General features: G+C 49.5%; 1 protein-coding gene across 2 annotated transcripts in view; it reads left to right on the forward strand.

Annotated features, from left to right (window-relative positions):
- The window catches only part of znrf3 (zinc and ring finger 3), a 332,702-nt gene that overhangs the window by 275,621 nt on the left and 38,882 nt on the right, over nucleotides 1–18,199 (forward strand). For both annotated transcript variants that reach the window (XM_072497116.1, XM_072497106.1), the window contains exon 4: nucleotides 12,286–12,417. In XM_072497116.1, the coding sequence (XP_072353217.1) occupies nucleotides 12,286–12,417 (132 nt within the window). The remainder of the gene's footprint in view (nucleotides 1–12,285; nucleotides 12,418–18,199) is intronic.

An 18,199-nucleotide genomic window follows, 5' to 3' on the forward strand; every position in this document is an offset into this window, starting at 1 on the left:
GGCCCCCAAAGATGCGGAGCATTCCGCACCTTTGGGGCGGCGCGATGCCTGTCTGATTGGCGCCGTTTTGGCGCCAGTCAGCGGACATCGCGCCGTTTCGGGAGAATTTCGCCCATTATGCTGAACCAAAGAATGTTTCCTAAATATAAAGATAATCTGGGGTGGTAACTATTTGTTGAATTCTCCAGAGGGGTGGATTTTCAATTGGCTGACGCCGCGATCGGGATTGCCAATCAGGCGAGAACGGAGCGTCCCCCAAAAAGCGTGGTTGGCGCCGGGCATCTAAGTGCTTTCTGCTGTGAAAAGAGAAAGTGAAACCATTTAGCTCGTTTTGATGTGGTGAGGAGCTGTCAATCATGGCAAGAGTGTTTATAAACATTGTGGTTAGCATCAAAGCAGGGTAATGGGGTTGCATTCATGTGTGAAGAAAAGATAAGCAATCCACCAAGCACCTGTCTCTGGACTAGTAAAACTGTCAATCACTGGCTAGTGAAATGTATTACTGTGTGAAATTGAATGGGAGTTTTGTATTTCAAAGGCTATGAAGGGATTTGAAGCCCTTTCAGGTGTACGTGGCTTTCAAGGACGCCTCTGACATCGGTAACATCTGCTTTAAACACTTTTGTCAAAGGCAGCAGATGTTAGGGAAGGGTAAGTGAAAATGCAGTGACATTTCACTGTTTTGCCTGGACTGTTCTTCAGCTTTAAGGCAGGGGTTGTTGAGGGGGATCTCTGAAGGGAGGGCGGGGTCACTGAGGGAGGGCTGATTTGGGTGGGGGGCTTGGGGAAGGGGGTGGGTCACCGTCATATGTCCGTGTGGTGCGGGTGGCTATAGTTATATTGTATAGGATGATTGTTTTAAGACAAGGGACATTTCTCAGAGTACAGAAACGTAAATAATAATTCCAGAATATAGGGCGCGATTCTCCGAAATGGAGACTAAGTGTCCGCGCCATCGTGAAACACGACGGCGCGAAACGGCGTGGGGACAACCGATACTGGCCCCACAGGGGGCCAGCACAGCGCTGGAGTGGTTCAGGCCGCTCCAGCCTCCCTTCCTGGCGCCAAATGGCCGCCGCGCCAACCCGCGCATGCGCGGGGGACTTCTTCAACATGGCGTGGGGGTTCAGGGGCCGGCCGCGCAACAAAGTAGGCTCGGAGGGAAGAGGCTGGCCCACCGATCGGTGGGCCCCAATTGCGGGCCAGACCCCATCAGAGGCCCCCCCTGGGGATGGAGCCCCCCTCCCCCCACACAGGCTACCCCCGACCCTTCGCGCAGAGTTGCCGCCAGCAGCGACCAGGGGTGAACGGCGTCGGCGGGACTCTGCCGTTTCCGCGCGGCTGCTTGGCCCATTCGGGCTGGAGAATCGGTAGCCTGACCGCGGACAGCGGCCCGCGACCTGTGCCGCACCAAACGCGCCGGCACAAATGGCACCGATTCTCCGCACCACGGTGAATCGCGCGCCAGCGTCGGGGCGGCGTGGCGCGGTTGCGGCGATTCTCTGGTCCAGCGCGGGGCTGGGAGAATCGTGCCCATAGTGGGCGGGATTCTCCGTTCTCCAACGCCGAAATCGCATTCGGCGATCGGCCGCACGTGTTTTCGGAGCAGGACGGGTCCGGGAGCTGCCAGCCAGGTCGGGAGCGAGGTCCCAGAGGCGGACTTCCTGGGGAAGACAAGGAGACGTCCGTGAGGTGTTTGGTTGGTCATGGTACAGAGCAGTGACCGGATGGAGTGGAGGGCATCCGGAGGACCTCCTGCCAGCGGGAGACCGGGAGATTCCTGGACCGCAGGACCAGTAGGACGGTCTTCCAGAACGTTCCGTTCTCCCTCTCTACCTGTCCGTTTCCCCGGGGGTTGTAACTGGTCGTCCTGCTCGAGGCAATGCCCTTGCTGAGCAGGAATTGACGCAGTTCGCCACTCATAAAGGAGGACCCCCTGTCACTGTGTATGTAAGCGGGGAAACTGAACAGCGTAAAGATACTATGGAGGGCTTTTATGACGGTGGTTGCGGTCATGTCAGGGCAGGGGATGGCGAATGGGAACTGGGAGTTCTCGTCAATCACGTTCAGGAAGTACGTGTTGCGGTCGGTGGAGAGGAGGGGGCCTTTGAAATCCAGACTGAGGCGTTCAAAGGGACAGGAAGCCTTTATCAGGTGCGCTTTCTCTGGCCTGTAGATGTGCGGCTTGCACTCCGCGCAGATTTGGCAATTCCTGGTGGCTGTCCTGACTTCCTCGATGGAGTAGGGCAGGTTGCGGGTCTTGATGAAGTGGAAAAATCGAGTGACCCCCGTGTGGCAGAGGTCCTCATAGAGAACTCGGATGCGGTCCACTTGTGCGTTGGCACATGTGCCGCGGGATAGGGCATCAGGACACTCGTTTAGCTTCCCGGGGCGAGACAAGATCTCATAGTTGTCGGTGGAGAGTTCGATCCTCCACCGTAAGATCTTGTCGTTTTTTATCTTGCCCCGCTGTGCATTATCGAACATGAAAGCAACTGACCGTTGGTCAGTGAGGAGAGTGAATCTCCTGCCGGCCAGGTAATGCCTCCAATGTCACACAGCTTCTACTATGGCCTGGGCCTCCTTTTCGACTGAGGAATGGAGGATTTTGGAGGCGTGGAGGGTGCGTGAGAAGAAGGCCACGGGTCTGCCCGCTTGGTTGAGGGTGGCCGCCAGAGCTACGTCGGACGCGGCGCACTCGACCTGGAAGGGCAGGGACTCGTCGATGGCGTGCATCGTGGCCTTTGCAATGTCTGCTTTGATGCGGCTGAAGACCTGACGGGCCTCTATTGACAGGGGAAAAACTGTGGATTGGATCAGTGGACGGGCCTTGTCCGCATAGTTGGAGACCCAACTCGGGAAAAAAAACCTAGGCAGCGCTTCAGGGCCTTGGAGCAGTGCGTGAGGGGGAACTCCATAAGGGGGCGCATGCGTTCAGGGTTGGGGCCTATAACTCCATTACGCACTGTGCAGCCGAGGATGGCTAGGCGATCGGTGCTAAACACGCATTTATCTTTGTTATACGTGAGGTTAAGGATTTTTGCGGTCACGAGGAATTTTCGGAGGTTGGTGTCGTGGTCCTGCTGGTCATGGCTGCAGATGGTGACATTATCGAGATACGGGAATGTGGCCCGTAAACCGTACCGGTTAACCATTCGGTCCATCTCTCGTTGGAAGACCGAGACCCCATTAGTGACACTGAAGGGAACCCTTAAGAAGTCGTAGAGCCACCCATCTGCTTCGAAGGCAGTATATTTGCGGTCACTAGTACGGATGGGGTACTGGTGGTTGGCGGACTTAAGATCCACCGTGGAAAAGATCTTGTATTGCACGATCCTGTTGACCAGTTTGGATATGCGGGGGAGAGGGTACGCTTCAAGCTGCATAAACCTGTTGATGGTCTGTCTGTAGTCGATGACCATCCTATGCTTCTCCCCGGTCTTTACAACCACTACTTGAGCTCTCCAGGGGCTGTTGCTAGCCTCAATGACACCTTCCCTCAGTAACCGTTAGACTTCTGACCTAATAAAGATCCGGTCCTGGGCACTGTACCATCTGTTCCTGGTGGCGACTGGTTTGGAATCCGGGGTGAGGTTCACAAACAGGGAAGGCGGATCGACCTTGAGGATCGCGAGGCTGCAGACAGTGAGGGGGGGTATAGGGCCGCCAAATTTGAAAGTTAGACTTTGGAGGTTGCACTGAAAGTCCAACCCTAGGAGTGTGGCCGCGCAGAGGTGGGGAAGGACGTAGAGTCGGTAGTTTTTGAACTCCCTTCCCTGGACCGTGAGGTTAGCTACACAAAACCCCTTGATCTCGACTGAGTGAGATCTGGAGGCCAGGGAGATTTTTTGATTAACGGGGTGGACGGGGAGAGAACAGCGTCTTACCGTGTCGGGGTGTATGAAGCTCTCTGTGCTCCCAGAGTCGATTAGGCAGGACGTTTCATGCCCATTGATAAGCACCGTCGTCGTAGCAGTCGAGAGTGTTCGGGGCCGAGACTGGTCCAGGGTCAGCGAGGCTACTCGTGGCAGCAGATGAATGTTTTCTTCGGCCGGTATGTGGTCAGCCGAACTGGGGTCCTGGGAGTCCATCCAAGATGGCGGCGCCCATTGGTCGCACATGGCTGGGGTGCACAAAATGGCGGCGCCCATCCATCGCACGTGGCATCCGCGGGACAAGATAGCGGCGCCCGGAGGTCGCACGTGGCCCTGGAGGAGGAAGATGGCGGCACCCGCTGGCCGCACGGGGACCGTGGAGAGGGTTATGGTGGCGGTCTGTATTCGTCACCGGAGACCGCAGCGACAGCCCGAGCCTGGCACACCGCCACAAAGTGGCCCTTTTTACCGCATCCTTTGCAGGTAGATGAACGGGCCGGACAGCGCTGTCGGAAGAGCTTGGCTTGCCCGCAAAAATAGCAGCGGGCCCCCCCGGGGTTGCCAGGCCATCTTGCAGCACAAGCTTGTGGAGGGATGGGATATGCCTCGGGGTCGGCCGCGGGGGGTTCTACGCTGCCCAGGGGGCTGCCGCGCGGTCGGGGACGTAGGTGCGGGCGTTTCGGGAGGCCACATCCAGGGAGCCGGCAAGGGCCCGTGCCTCCTTGAGGCCTAGTGTCTCTTTCTCCAGCAATTGCTGGCGGATTTGGGAGGACAGCATACCTGCAACGAAAGCGTCCCGGATCAAAAGTTCTGTGTGGTCGTTCGCCGAAACTTGCGGGCAGCTGTAATTTCTCCCCAACACCAGGAGCACACTGTAAAATTCTTCCAGTGATTCTCCAGGGATTTGTCGCCTCATCACTAATAGATGTCGGGTGTAGACTGGTTTACAGGGCGAATATAATGTCCTTTCAGCAGCTCCATTGCTGCATCGAAATCGTCCGCGTCCTTGATGAGGGTGTAGATTTTTGGGCTCACCCTCGAGTGCAGAACCTGTAGTTTCTGTTCTCCCGTGTGGGTGTTTTCGACCGTTCCGAGATAGCCATTGAAGCACGCCAGCCAGTGCTTGAAGGATGCCGCTGAGTTTGCCACGTGGGGGCTGAGTTGCAGACACTCCGGCTTGATTCGGAGCTTCATTCTTTAATCTAGCGTTTTAAATTGATGCACGATCAATAGCCCCAGAAACGAGATTGGAGACAATTGAAGGCTTTAATACGCTAGATGTTTCCCCCAGCAGTGCAGGTACAGAAGAAAGCTGCTGGGGCGGCACGGGCTCTTATACCCCGCCTTGCAGGGCGGAGCTAACATACAAGCTTAACCAATGGGAACAAGTACATTCTCCACCAATGGTATTCCGGCATTACCAGGTACCGTAATCCTCCTAACACAGATTACCACAGAGGGAGTAAGTTTCAAGAAGATGTGTGTGGAAAGTGTTTTACGCAGAGGGTAGTAGTGGGTGCCTGGAACGCTTTGACAGCGGAGGTGGTAGAGGTAGGCACGATAGCATAATTTAAGATGCATCTAGGCAGATATATGAACGGATGGGGAACAGAGGGAAGTAGATCCTTGGAAAATAGGCAACAGGTTTCGATAAAGGATCTGGATCGGCGCAGGCTGGGAGGGCCGAACGGCCTGTTCCTGTGCTGTAATTTTCTTTGTTCTTTGTTCTTTGTTTTTTTCTCCCACAGGTAATTCCACTCCACCCGATCAAAAGCCTTCCCGCATCCATCGCTATCACCACCTCCACCTCCCCTCCTTCTGAGGGCATCATAATAACATTCAAAAGCCCTCGAACATTGGCCTTGAGTTGCCTGCCCTTTACAAATCCCGTCTAGTCTTCCCTTATCACCCCCGGGACTCAGTCCTCTATCCTTGTGGCCAGTATCTTAGCCAGCAGTTTGGCGTCCACATTCAGGAGAGAAATTGGCCTGTATAACCCACATTGTTCCGGATCCTTCTCCCGTTTCAGAATCAATGAAATTGAGGCCTGAGACATTGTTGGGAGGAGTACTCCCTTCTCTCTTGCTTCATTAAATGTCCTCACCAGCAGTGGGCTCAATATCTCTGAAAACCTCTTATAGAATTCCACCGGGTAGCCGTCAGGCCCCGGGGCCTTGCCTGACTGCATGCCCTCCAGCCCCTTGATTATTTCCTCAATCTCAATTGGGGCTCCCAGCCCTTCTACTAGATCCTGATCTATCCTCAGAAACCTCAACTGATCCAAAAACTGCCTCATCCCCTCCGCCCCAGCCGGGGGTTCCGACTCATATAATTTACTATTGAAGCCCTTAAACACCTCATTCACCCCTGCTGAGTCCAGGGCAGTATTACCGCCTCTACTCTTTACTTTACCTTTTCTCCCTGGCCGCCTCCCTTTTCCTGAGCTGGTGCGCCATTACTCTGCTTGCCTTTTCCCCGTACTCATAAATCGCCCCCCTTGCCTTCCTCAACTGTTCCACCGCTTTCCCTGTGTTCGACAGCCCAAACTCCGCCTGTAACCTCCGCCACTCCCTCAGTGGCCCCGCGTCCAGGGCCTCCGAGTATCTCCTGTCCACCTGGCTCCTCCACTACCCTCTCCCTCTCAGCCCGTTCCGCCTTTTCCCTGTGGGCCCGTAGCGAGATTAATTCCCTTCTTACCACTGCCTTCAGTGATTCCCATACCGTCGCTGAGGAAACCTCCTCCCGTATCATTTATTTCCAGGTAGTTCTGGATGGCCTTGTTAACCCGCCCACAGAGCGCTTCATCCGCTAGCAACCACACATCCAGTCTCCACAGCAGGCATTGCCCTCTCTCCACACTAACCTGTAGATCCACCCAATGCGGGGCATGAACCGACACTATGATTGCCGAGTACTCCGTATCCACCACCGGTGGGTATCCACCACCGGTGGGTAACACTGAGTATTAGTTCCCTACTCAGAACAAAAAAGTCGATGCGAGAGTATACCTTGTGGCATGTGAGAAAAAGGAAAACCCTTTCGTCCTTGGCCATGCAAACCTCCTTGGGTCTACTCCCCCCATCTGTTCCATAAGCCCCTTCAATTCCTTTGCCGCAGCCGGCTTCCTCCCTGTACTGGATTTTGACCGGTCCAATTCCGGATCAGTGACTGTGTTAAAGTCTCCTCCCATGATCAGGTTATGTGACCCTAAGTCTGGGATCCTACCTAAAACCCGCCTCATAAGTTCCACATCGTCCCAATTCGGACCATATATGTTCACGAGTACCACCCACACCCCCTCCAGGTTCCTACTCACAATTATGTACCTACCCCACTTGTCTGACACGATTCTCCCTGCCTCGAATGCCACTCGTTTGTTGATCAAGGTCGCTACCGCCCTGGTCTTTGAGTCCAGCCCGCAGTGGAATACTTAGCTCACCCACCCCTTTCTCAATCTCGTCTGGTCTGTAACCTTTAGGAGTGTCTCTTGTAGCATTGCCACGTCCGCCTTCAGCCCCCTCAAATGCGCAAACATGCGCGCCCTCTTGACCGGCCCATTCAGCCCTCTAACGTACCATGTAATCAGCTTGGTCGGGGTGCTTCCAGTGCCCCCCCCCTCCCTCTGCCGACTCGCCATCACTCATTTTAGGCCAGCCTCTAGCTCGTGCCCTCTGCCTCCTCGAGCCCTCCCTTGGGCATTCGCTGGTCCCGCCCTCCTATTTGTCCCGTAGTAACAGTTCCTCCCCTGTCAGCAAAGCAGCTCCCTCCCCCCTCTCCTTCCCCCCCTAGCAACAACACTAGAAACCCAACCCCCCCCAGTCAAGCTCCAGCTTAACACCTGCTCACCCCGCACTGCGCTTCCGAGACTCAGCTGACCTATGCTGACTTGATAGCGCCCGTCCCTGGCACCAAGCAGTCTGTCTCCCCATTGTTCTCTCCACTCTCCCCCCCACTTGGCCAAACATATTAAGAGCATCACATTCCCCAGTAAACAAACATCAGAAAAAAAACAGTGAAGAAACAGCCTCTTGAGAAAAAAAACACCCAAAAAACAGAACCAACCCCAAAGCCCATCCCCCCCCTCTAACCAACTCCCTGCAAGACAAAGTTACCTTTAGCCATCCAAACAGCCCCTTATTACACATAGCACTGCTTATACTTATACAACCCAGCTAAACAATTCGCCGCCACAGTACTTCTCCAAGGCTTCAGTGTCTTTTAATTCACCTCCAGCCTCTTTTCTTTAATAAAAGTCCATACTTTGTCTGTTGTTTCAAAGTAGAAGTCCCGTTCCTCATGTGTGAGCCACAGACAGGCTGGGTACAGCATCCCAAACTTCACCCCCTTCTTAAGGAGGCCGTCTTTGCCCGATTAAATCCAGCTCGCCTCTTGGCCAGATCCGCGCCCAGGTCCTGATAAATGCGCAGCTCACAATTATCCCACTTGCTGCTCCGTTTCTTCTTGGCCCACCGCAGAACGTGTTCCTTGTCCAGGAATCGGTGAAAGCGTACCACTATCGCCCTGGGCGGCTCATTCGCTCGGAGCTTCTTCGCGAGGGCTCTGTGCACTCTATCCACTTCCAGGGGCCGAGGGAACGCCTCAGCCCCCATCAACTTCTCCAACATGTCCGTCACATCAGTTCTCGCATCCGATCCCTCACTGCCCTCAGGGAGGCCGACAATTCTTTTTTTTTTATAAATAATATTTTATTGAAAATTTTTGGTCAACCAACACAGTACATTGTACATCCTTTACACAACATTGTAACAATACAGATAATAATGACCTTTTTAAATTTAAACAAAAACAACAACAAATCAATAAATATTAAATAACAAAAAATAAAAACTAGCCCTAATTGGCAACTGCCTTGTCTCAGGCCACACCCCCCCCCCATCCCCCCCCATCCCTCCCCCCCCCCCCCCCCCCCCCCCCAAGTCCTGGGCCGCTGCTGCTGCCTTCTTTGTTCTCCCCTATCTATCTTTCCGCAAGATATTCGACGAACGGTTGCCACCGCCTAGTAAACCCTTGAGCCGACCCCCTTAGGACGAACTTAATCCGCTCTAACTTTATGAACCCCGCCATATCATTTATCCAGGTCTCCACCCCCGGGGGCTTGGCTTCTTTCCACATTAGCAATATTCTGCGCCGGGCTACTAGGGACGCAAAGGCCAAAACATCGGCCTCTTTCGCCTCCTGCACTCCCGGCTCTTGTGCAACCCCAAATATAGCCAACCCCCAGCTTGGTTCGACCCGGACTCCTACTACTTTCGAAAGCACCTTTGTCACCCCCATCCAAAACCCCTGTAGTGCCGGGCATGACCAAAACATATGGGTATGATTCGCTGGGCTTCTCGAGCACCTCGCACACCTATCCTCCACCCCAAAAAATTTACTGAGCCGTGTTCCAGTCATATGTGCCCTGTGTAATACCTTAAACTGAATCAGGCTTAGCCTGGCGCACGAGGACGACGAGTTTACCCTGTTTAGGGCATCTGCCCACATCCCCTCCTCAATCTCCTCCCCTAGCTCTTCTTCCCATTTCCCTTTTAGTTCGTCCATCATAGTCTCCCCTTCGTCTCTCATTTCCCTATATATATCCGACACCTTACCGTCCCCCACCCATTTCTTTGAGATGACTCTGTCCTGCACCTCTTGTGTCGGGAGCTGCGGGAATTCCCTCACCTGTTGCCTCGCAAAAGCCCTCAATTGCATGTACCTGAATGCATTCCCTTGGGGCAACCCATATTTCTCGGTCAGCGCTCCCAGACTCGCAAACTTCCCATCCACAAATAGATCTTTCAATTGCGTTATACCTGCTCTTTGCCACATTCCATATCCCCCATCCATTCCCCCCGGGGCAAACCTATGGTTGTTTCTTATCGGGGACCCCCCCAGTGCTCCGGTCTTTCCCCTATGTCGTCTCCACTGTCCCCAAATCTTCAGTGTAGCTACCACCACCGGACTCGTGGTATAGTTCCTTGGTGAGAACGGCAATGGGGCTGTCACCATAGCCTGCAGGCTGGTCCCCCTACAGGACGCCCTCTCTAATCTCTTCCACGCCGCTCCTTCCTCCTCTCCCATCCACTTACTCACCATTGAAATATTAGCGGCCCAATAATACTCACTTAGGCTCGGTAGTGCCAGCCCCCCCCTATCCCTACTACGCTGTAAGAATCCCTTCCTCACTCTCGGAGTCTTCCCAGCCCAAACAAAACCCATGATACTCTTTTCTATCCTTTTGAAAAAAGCCTTCGTGATCACCACCGGGAGACACTGAAACACAAAGAGGGGAGGCCGACAATTCTAACATTCTGTCTCCTGGACCTGTTCTCCAGGTCCTCCAGCTTCTCCTGCATTCTTTTCTGGCGGTCGTTCATCATCTCCACCTTCGTCTCCAGCACGGTTATGTACTCCTCGTGCTCAGACACCTATTTCTCGACTTCCTAGATCACTCTCCTGTGGGTCTCCTGAATCTGAACAACCCGGTCAATCAAAGCCTTAATTGGGTCCAGCTTGTCCTTCTTGAGCTTAGCGAAGCAATCTTCAAAAACTTCCACCAGCTGCCCCGTCGACCACTGTGCCGTCTCCTCGCGGCCCTTGCTCTCCGTCATGCTTTCCCGCGTTGCCGGCTCTGCTTGCGTCTTCCTTGTAGGACTTTGTCTTCTCACACAGCCACTTCTGGTCCAATTCTCCATACACTGGAGGGGGATTTCCCCTCACTGTCTCACTCTTCACCGATTTATCCCATAAAATCCGGAAAGAAACGGGGGAAAAAGGTCCAAAAGTCCATCACAGGCGGGAGCTATCAAATGTGCGACCTACTCCTCCATGGCCGCCACCGGAAGTCCTTTGAAGCAATCCTGACTGTCGCACACCTTAGAAGGGAGCACAGGAATTCATACTTATGGATTGAAGTCGTCAGAATAACTTTCAGTTGGCAATAGAACTTGGGTAAGAATGGCACTGGAGGGAGGGAGAATGGGAGAAACTGGAAGGAGGAAAGGAAAGAGAACAGATGCCAGGAATGATGTAATGTGATCAGATGATGGAAGTTAGCGGGGTTTTTGGGGGAGAGGGCGGTGTTGAGTGGAGAGGGAAGCTCCCAATTTGAATGTGTGGGGAATGACTGGACGCTTTTGAATGATACCAGACTTGGGGAGAAGAGAGATTGGTTGTATTCAAAGGGGAAGAGGTAGATGAGTACGACGGTGATGTGGAGGAGTTAGAGATGGGGCGAGTGTCGCCGCAGATGGGTGGGGAGTAGGATAGTGTTTGGTTCATTTGTGGGTGGGAAATGATGGACTGGGGGTAATTCAATGTCAGATCGTGACCTTTGACGTAACCTTTGCAGGCGGAGCAAACTGATGGTCTGTAGAAACCCAATTGACAATAAGTTCCATTTAATGTAAACAATCTCACAGTTCTGAAATCTGAAATTGCTGAACGTAAGCAGAATGCGCCGCTCTTAATATAGAAACTCAAAAGTCTCCCAGACATTCCTTGGAATTACACCACCAACTTCCATCCATGTTTTTATCTTCGCCAACATCGGAGTAAGGAATATGGAGTTCCTCTCTCAAATTTTTAAGTACACACATAATTGTTCTGGAGTCTTCAGGAATCAAAAACTAATTTTTAATTCACAATTGCCAGCAAACTTGGAGAAAAATCACAGGGCAATAAAAAAAAATTTGTGTGCCCCCTGAAAAAGTTCCTGTCGTGTTTTGTTAGATAGTTAAAAAAAAATTGGCAATGGGATAAAAATCTGCTTGACCGACAGTCGAGAATCATTCAATTGGTGCACTGCAAGCATCAACAATAACATGAGTGTGGGGGCAGGGTTGTTGGAGGTCATGTAATTAAACCTCCAGGAGTACATCCAACATGAGTTGGCAACCTTAAGTGCAAAGCCTGAAGAGGTACATATCATAAGCTTATAGTCAAGGCTATTGGTCAGTCGTCAGTTTAAGTGCGGTCAGTATTAGCTCACCTTCTAGTTTGATGTGAATGGCATTCCAAACTGAACACATCCTGATAATATTACTCCTCAATCCAAGGAAATAAATGGATGAATGTCTCAACTAAAATAATCGAGAATTTCAGAATCACATTCACACTCATTCTATTCGATCCCATGGAGTCATTTGGGGCCTGGAATTTCAGGATGCATTTACACCACAATTGTCGAGCCAATGCTACATATATGGCAACACCCTAGTTGCATTGTAGACAATTCCTTGAATAGAGGTTTATGCTGATAGTGGTTGACTGAAGGAGACTGAGAGGAAGGTTATGGGGAGCATCAACCTTGGCAGCAACCTGTTGTGGTAAATGGTCTTTTTCTGTGCTGTCAATCCCAAATAGTTCTATGTTGACCATACTGATGTTGCTATATTCTGTTTTGCAGTTGAATCAAGGCTCAGAAGACCCACTGAAACGGCCTGTTGTTTATGTCAAAGGCATTGATGCAGTGAGATTAATGAACATTGTTAACAAGCAGAAGGTGGCACGAGCACGAATCCAACATCGTCCACCACGGGTAAGGGTAAATACAACACCCGAATTTCCATCATTGTATTCCTCTTCAGTGCTGCCAATTCTGCCTGAATCTGAATGAGGAGTTCTCTGGGTGCAAGGTGCCGATGAAAATAATTCCACATCTCCAATCAAGGCACCATTGCATATCAGAATTAAAAACAAACATTGTCTCAATCAGTGTGCACATTAGTTCGCAGGGGGAAAAACTGTCAAGTCTGCATTTTCTGTACAGCATTAAACTTGCCCCATCACACACTTTGCCCTATCTATTTTATCCCACATAAATACTGCCTGACTCACAAAACTACAGAATCATCTCCACCCCCACAGCTCCAACTTGGGCCTGTGACTGCCCACATTCAAAGCAGTAGCATCCTCCCTTCCCCTCCTCAACACCACACCTTGGCATACAGTATTGTATAGACAGCACAAATTCAATTTAATTCTCTACACTTCATTGCCCTTATGGAAACTTGTTGTGGATTCAATTGCTTGTGCATAGCCAACGAGGAAGAAGAGATTACATAGCCGTGTCACAACAGTGCAGCAACAAGAACATAGCCAATGAGAATAAAAAAGATAAAGATAGAGAAAAAGAGTCTGAAGTCTTCATACTCCCTCCCCAACACAGGTACATTTGTTAACTATACCTAAATTGCTGGTACGGCTGTATCCTCCAAACTGTCTTCTGTACCAGGCATCACCAGCATATTGAGGAGAATGGAGCCGAGGCAAATATGGGGCTTTAGGAAGCTGTCAGATCGCAGCAAGTCACAATTCATCAGCAGTGCTTGGCATCCTTAATATCCTGCTATCCCTGCGCTACCAAAAAGCTCCAGGCCAAGGAGATTGCTCACTTTTGCTGGCCCAATCTGCTCTTGGACTGAGATATTCCAGCCCAAAAGCCCCTTGCTGAACAGCTTCAACGCAGTACCTCTGATCTCCTAGGCCACACGCTCACATGCCCAGTGTTAGCTGAAGAACCAATCTGGGAAACGGGGGATGAATGGTGCATTTTACACCCTTGAACTGCAGTTGATTTTCACAGTAACTTCATTGCAGTGTTAATGTAAGCCTACTTGTGACAATAATGAAGATTATTGTAGATTATGCAGCCAAGTCGAACCGGGCTGTCCCAGCTCAACTGCCCACTGCACCAGGACTCCATTTCCCCACCCGTGGAGCCATTTTTCAAACTGTCTTCATCTTGTTGTTATGTAGAGCTGGATTGCAATGACACTTACAGCACATATTGTTCTGATACCCTGGGCTAGTGTGCAGTCAATTCCTGCCCCACTTGACCCAGAGTTGCAAACGTTTGAATTAACCAATAATTCTTAGAAAATTACCCAAAGTCTTTGGCCCTTGGCTGCCCAATAATTACATTCACCAGGTTTGTAAATTTAAACACACGTACGTTTTATTTATAACAAGAACTACAATGAAATATGCAGCAAAAACAACTGGTTAACTATTATCTAATTCCTAATCCCCACTTTGACTTTCCCCGATCCTGTATATATACACATACATACACACAAGACAGACAACCACAGGAGGAGGAGGGGGGTGAAAATAATAAGGATGAAAGTAAAAAGATAAAGTCTTTGTTTCAGATGGTTGCTCCTAGCACCTTTCTCCTCTTCAAACTTTGCTTTCAGTTCAAGGTTTTCACTCAAGATTCATTCAGATCATTGTAGGTCCTCTGTAGGGGCCGGTTAAGCTCAGTTGGCTGGATAGCTAGTTGATGATGCAGAGCGAGGCCAACAGCATGGATTCAATCCCTGTACCAGCTGTGGATATTCATGAAGGCCCATCTTCTCAGCCTTGCCCCTTACCTTGCCTTAGGTGTGGTTATCCTCAGGTTAAATTACCACTAGTCAACTGTCCCCTTTAAGGAGGAAAGCAGCCTATGGTCATCTAGGACTATGGTGACTACTTTATTATCGATTCAGAAATACAGTAACTCACAGCCATTCAGGAGAGAGGGAGAAGTAGAGGAGGTCCTTCCCCTGAGTGCCAGGATTCGAACTCTGCTTTCCACAGATCTCTGGAAATCATCCCACTCAGGCAAGATCCAATCACCACCTGTTACCGGGCAGAATACCACCTTTCGGCCAATTCTTTGGCCACCAGCCAATCAGTCCAACCGAGTCCCACCCCATCACTCGGGTGCTGAGTGGTCTGGGTCTTGCTGTCCAAAGCTAGCAGCACCATTTACTATGTTGCAACTTCTTGAATTCCTCCTTCTCCCTGCTGCTTCACTTAAAGATACATGTCCATTAGCATCCATGGATCAAAAATGATAACAGCGAAAATAAAGAAAGGGGAAATAAGGGATTCAACAGGATGGATCCTTACACTATAAAAACACTCATTAAATGATGGGCACTAGTGACTTCCTCGGGTGAAAATGACTTGCAAGGTATCAAAACTGTTTGGTGTTTTGCTGCTGGCTTAAACATTTAAAGGTGGCCACTTATAGTGCTATGGAGGGTTTGTGTGTGTATCAATTCAGTTTCTTAACTCTTCCTTAGAACACGGGTTTCCTGTGGTTACTGTAGATTGGAGACAATTATAAAGGTGCCAAGAAAGATTTCCAATATTTACTTTGTTCCTCAAATGAGTAAATCGGTGACTATTAGACGCACCAAAGAAATTCATCAGGAATATACAGAAACATGATTGATAAAGTTCACCAGAGTCCCATTCAACTTTCTTTTTTGTGGGTCCCACCGTTTCTTCTCTAAAGAAATAACTGGGGATAAACGTTTGATTTTTGCTTAAGTGTCATCACGAAAGGTGAACATTTTGAAGCTAAAGATTGAAGTATTGAGACAAAGTCAGTCGTAAGGTATCCTGTAACCCGCAAAGGGGTGGCGGGGGTACGGTGAGGGGATTACAGGACCAAATTGTGGATCACAATGACCATTTTGCATTGCGTTTCTTCAGATGTTGGAGCCTTACAGGCCACATTAAATAGATGAGGTAAGAGAATAAGGTCCCTCGATATTCAGCTAACACCCTCAACTTATGAGAAATGACAGCTCATTAATCTTACCAGTTCCTATTGTGAATTATTTATAGTTCAATGCTTTTGTAAGAATGCTTTTACTCAGATTTAATTTCATGCCTTTTGTGATTCCAACTTTGCCAATAGCTGTGTCAGAATTGAGCTTACAGCTTTCTTACTTTTTTCAATGCTAGCCTTTTGGCTCCATTCTTTATTTCTGACAAAAAAATTCTTTTGGTTTGGATTACTCTGCTTTATGCCTTTTTTTTTCGTCTGGGAGATGTTTTTCATTCTTTCCATAGAAGGGATCATTTCACCTTTCTCTTTCCCTCCGAAACGGGAGGTTTGAAAATATTTGTGCACTGGTTTTATTTCTTTGTCTGCTGTTGCTGAGGCGCTGGTTTTGCCTCTGTACTGTTTTGCCACAGGCTTAACTCCAGGCTTGATTGATCAGTTAAATTAAAGATCAAAAGAATATTTTCACTGGGTAGTGGCACCGTACCACCAACTGGCTATAGGCTACAGTCAGGACTCTTCCTGGTCACAACTTTAAAATAATAAATGCAGAGGGTTTTTTTAATGTCAAAATGTAATTATGTCCATGGCTTAAAATTGTTTAATCAACTATAGCAGAAAGTATCTAGATTTAGGCTGTCTCCTGAGATCTCAAATCGTGAATGCAAGCTATTGTAATGCACTTAGTTGATCCAATTTACGTTGACAAACGCTTGTTCGTTTACAGCTCTTATCTAAACCACTTTGAGCATTCGAAAAAGGTGCAGTACCCCATCATTTTTCCAAGGCCACAGCTCATAACCTGCAAATGATATAATTCTACAAAATGGAGTTGAATGCTGCCACCCAGGTGTGATAGTGAGCAACGCTTCATACAATGTTGCATCGAGGGGGACCGTGGAGTATGGTGGACGAGAATACCGTCCTTTCCATTTCGAGATCTGATTTTGGAATCCAGCTTAGAGTTACCTTCTTTCTCATCCCTGTACAGGCAGCTCAGAAACGTTTGAATGGTTTGAACCCAACTCGAAATTGGGCTTTAATCTGCTGGGAAAGCTGGCTGCAACTCAAAGACATAATTGGCAAACCTGCCCAAAGGGGATCACCAAGGTAGCTGGTGTGGCAATAAAGAAAGTCACACAATGCTGTTCTGAGACTCAAATCGAGACACATGGTCGAGACAGAACAAGGAAGCTTCATTCTGATAGGAACCCATGAAGTACCTGGCCTGGGCGGGGGGAAGCAATGTCACCATTGGTGTCCTGAACTTCAAGAATGTAAGTCCATAAAATCAAAAAAAAAACATTAAACATGGACTTCAGTAAAGCCTTTGACAAGGTACCTCATGGTAGACTGGTACAAAAGGTGAAGTCACATGGGATCAGAGGAAAGCTGGCAAGTTGGATACAGAACTGGCTTGGGCACAGAAGACAGAGGGTAGCAGTCGAAGGGTACTTTTCAGAATGGAAGACTGTGAATAACGGTGTTCCACAGGGATCAGTTCTGACGTCTTTGTTGTTCGTGGTGTTTATAAATGATTTGAAGGAAATGTAGCTGGTCTTATTAGTATGTTTGCAGACGATACAAAAATTGGTGGAGTTGCGTTTAGTGAAGAGGACTGTTAGCGGATACAGCAGGATATAAACTGGTTGGAGTCTTGGGTGGAGAAATACCAGATGGAGTTTAATCCGGACAAGTGTGAGGTAATGCACTTTGGAAGGTCCAATGTATGTAGGAATTACACAATAAATGGTAAAACTCTTGCGAGTACTGACAGGCAGGGAGATGTGGGCGTGCATTTCCACCGATCACTGAAAGTGGCAACGCATGGGGATAAGGTGGTCAAGAAGGTATACGGAATGCTGGCCTTCATCGGTCGGGGCATTGAATATAAAAATTGGCAAGTCATGTTGCAGCTGTACAAGACCTTAGTTCGACCTCATTTGGAATATTGTGTACAACTCTGGTCAGCACACTACCAGAAGAATGTGGATGCTTTGGAGAGGGGACAGAAGCGGTTTACTGGGATGTTGCCTGGTATGGAGGGCATTAGCTATGAGGAGAGGTTAGATAAACTCGGTCTGTTCTCACTGGAACAACTGAGGTTGAGAGGCAACCTGATAGAGGTCTACAAGATTATGAGTGGCATGGACAGAGTGGATAGTCAGATGCTCTTTCCTAGGATAGGAGACTCAAGTACGAGGTGACATAGGTTTAAAGTGCATGGGGAAAAGTTTAGAACTGATGTGCGAGGAAAGGTTTTTATACAGAGGGTGGTAAATATATGGAACGCGCTGCCTGGGGAGGTGGTGGGATCAGATACGATAGTGGCATTTAAGGGACATCTGGACAAATATATGAATAGGGTGAGAATGGAAGATACGGACTCCGTAAGTGCAGACAGTTTTAGTTTAGGCAGGTCCCATAGTTGGCACAGACTTGGATGGCCGAAGGGCCTGTTCTTGTGCTGTTTTGTTCATTGTTCTTTTGAGTCCTGAAATGGGGTCATAGTTTGAGGTTATGGGGTAAACCTTTTAGGATTGAGGTGAGGAGAACATTTTTCACCTAGAGAGTGGTGAAACTGTGGAATTCGCTACCACATAAAGTAGTTGTGGCCAAAGCATTGTGTAATTTCAAGAAGGAATTAGATATAGCTCTTGGGGTTAAAGGGATCAAGGGATATGGGGAGAAGGTGGGATCAGAATATTGAATTTGATGATCAGCCATGATCATAATGAATGGCGGAGCAGGCTCG

Source organism: Scyliorhinus torazame, chromosome 1 (genome assembly GCF_047496885.1).
Source record: "Scyliorhinus torazame isolate Kashiwa2021f chromosome 1, sScyTor2.1, whole genome shotgun sequence".
In the NCBI taxonomy this organism is placed as follows: domain Eukaryota; kingdom Metazoa; phylum Chordata; class Chondrichthyes; order Carcharhiniformes; family Scyliorhinidae; genus Scyliorhinus; species Scyliorhinus torazame.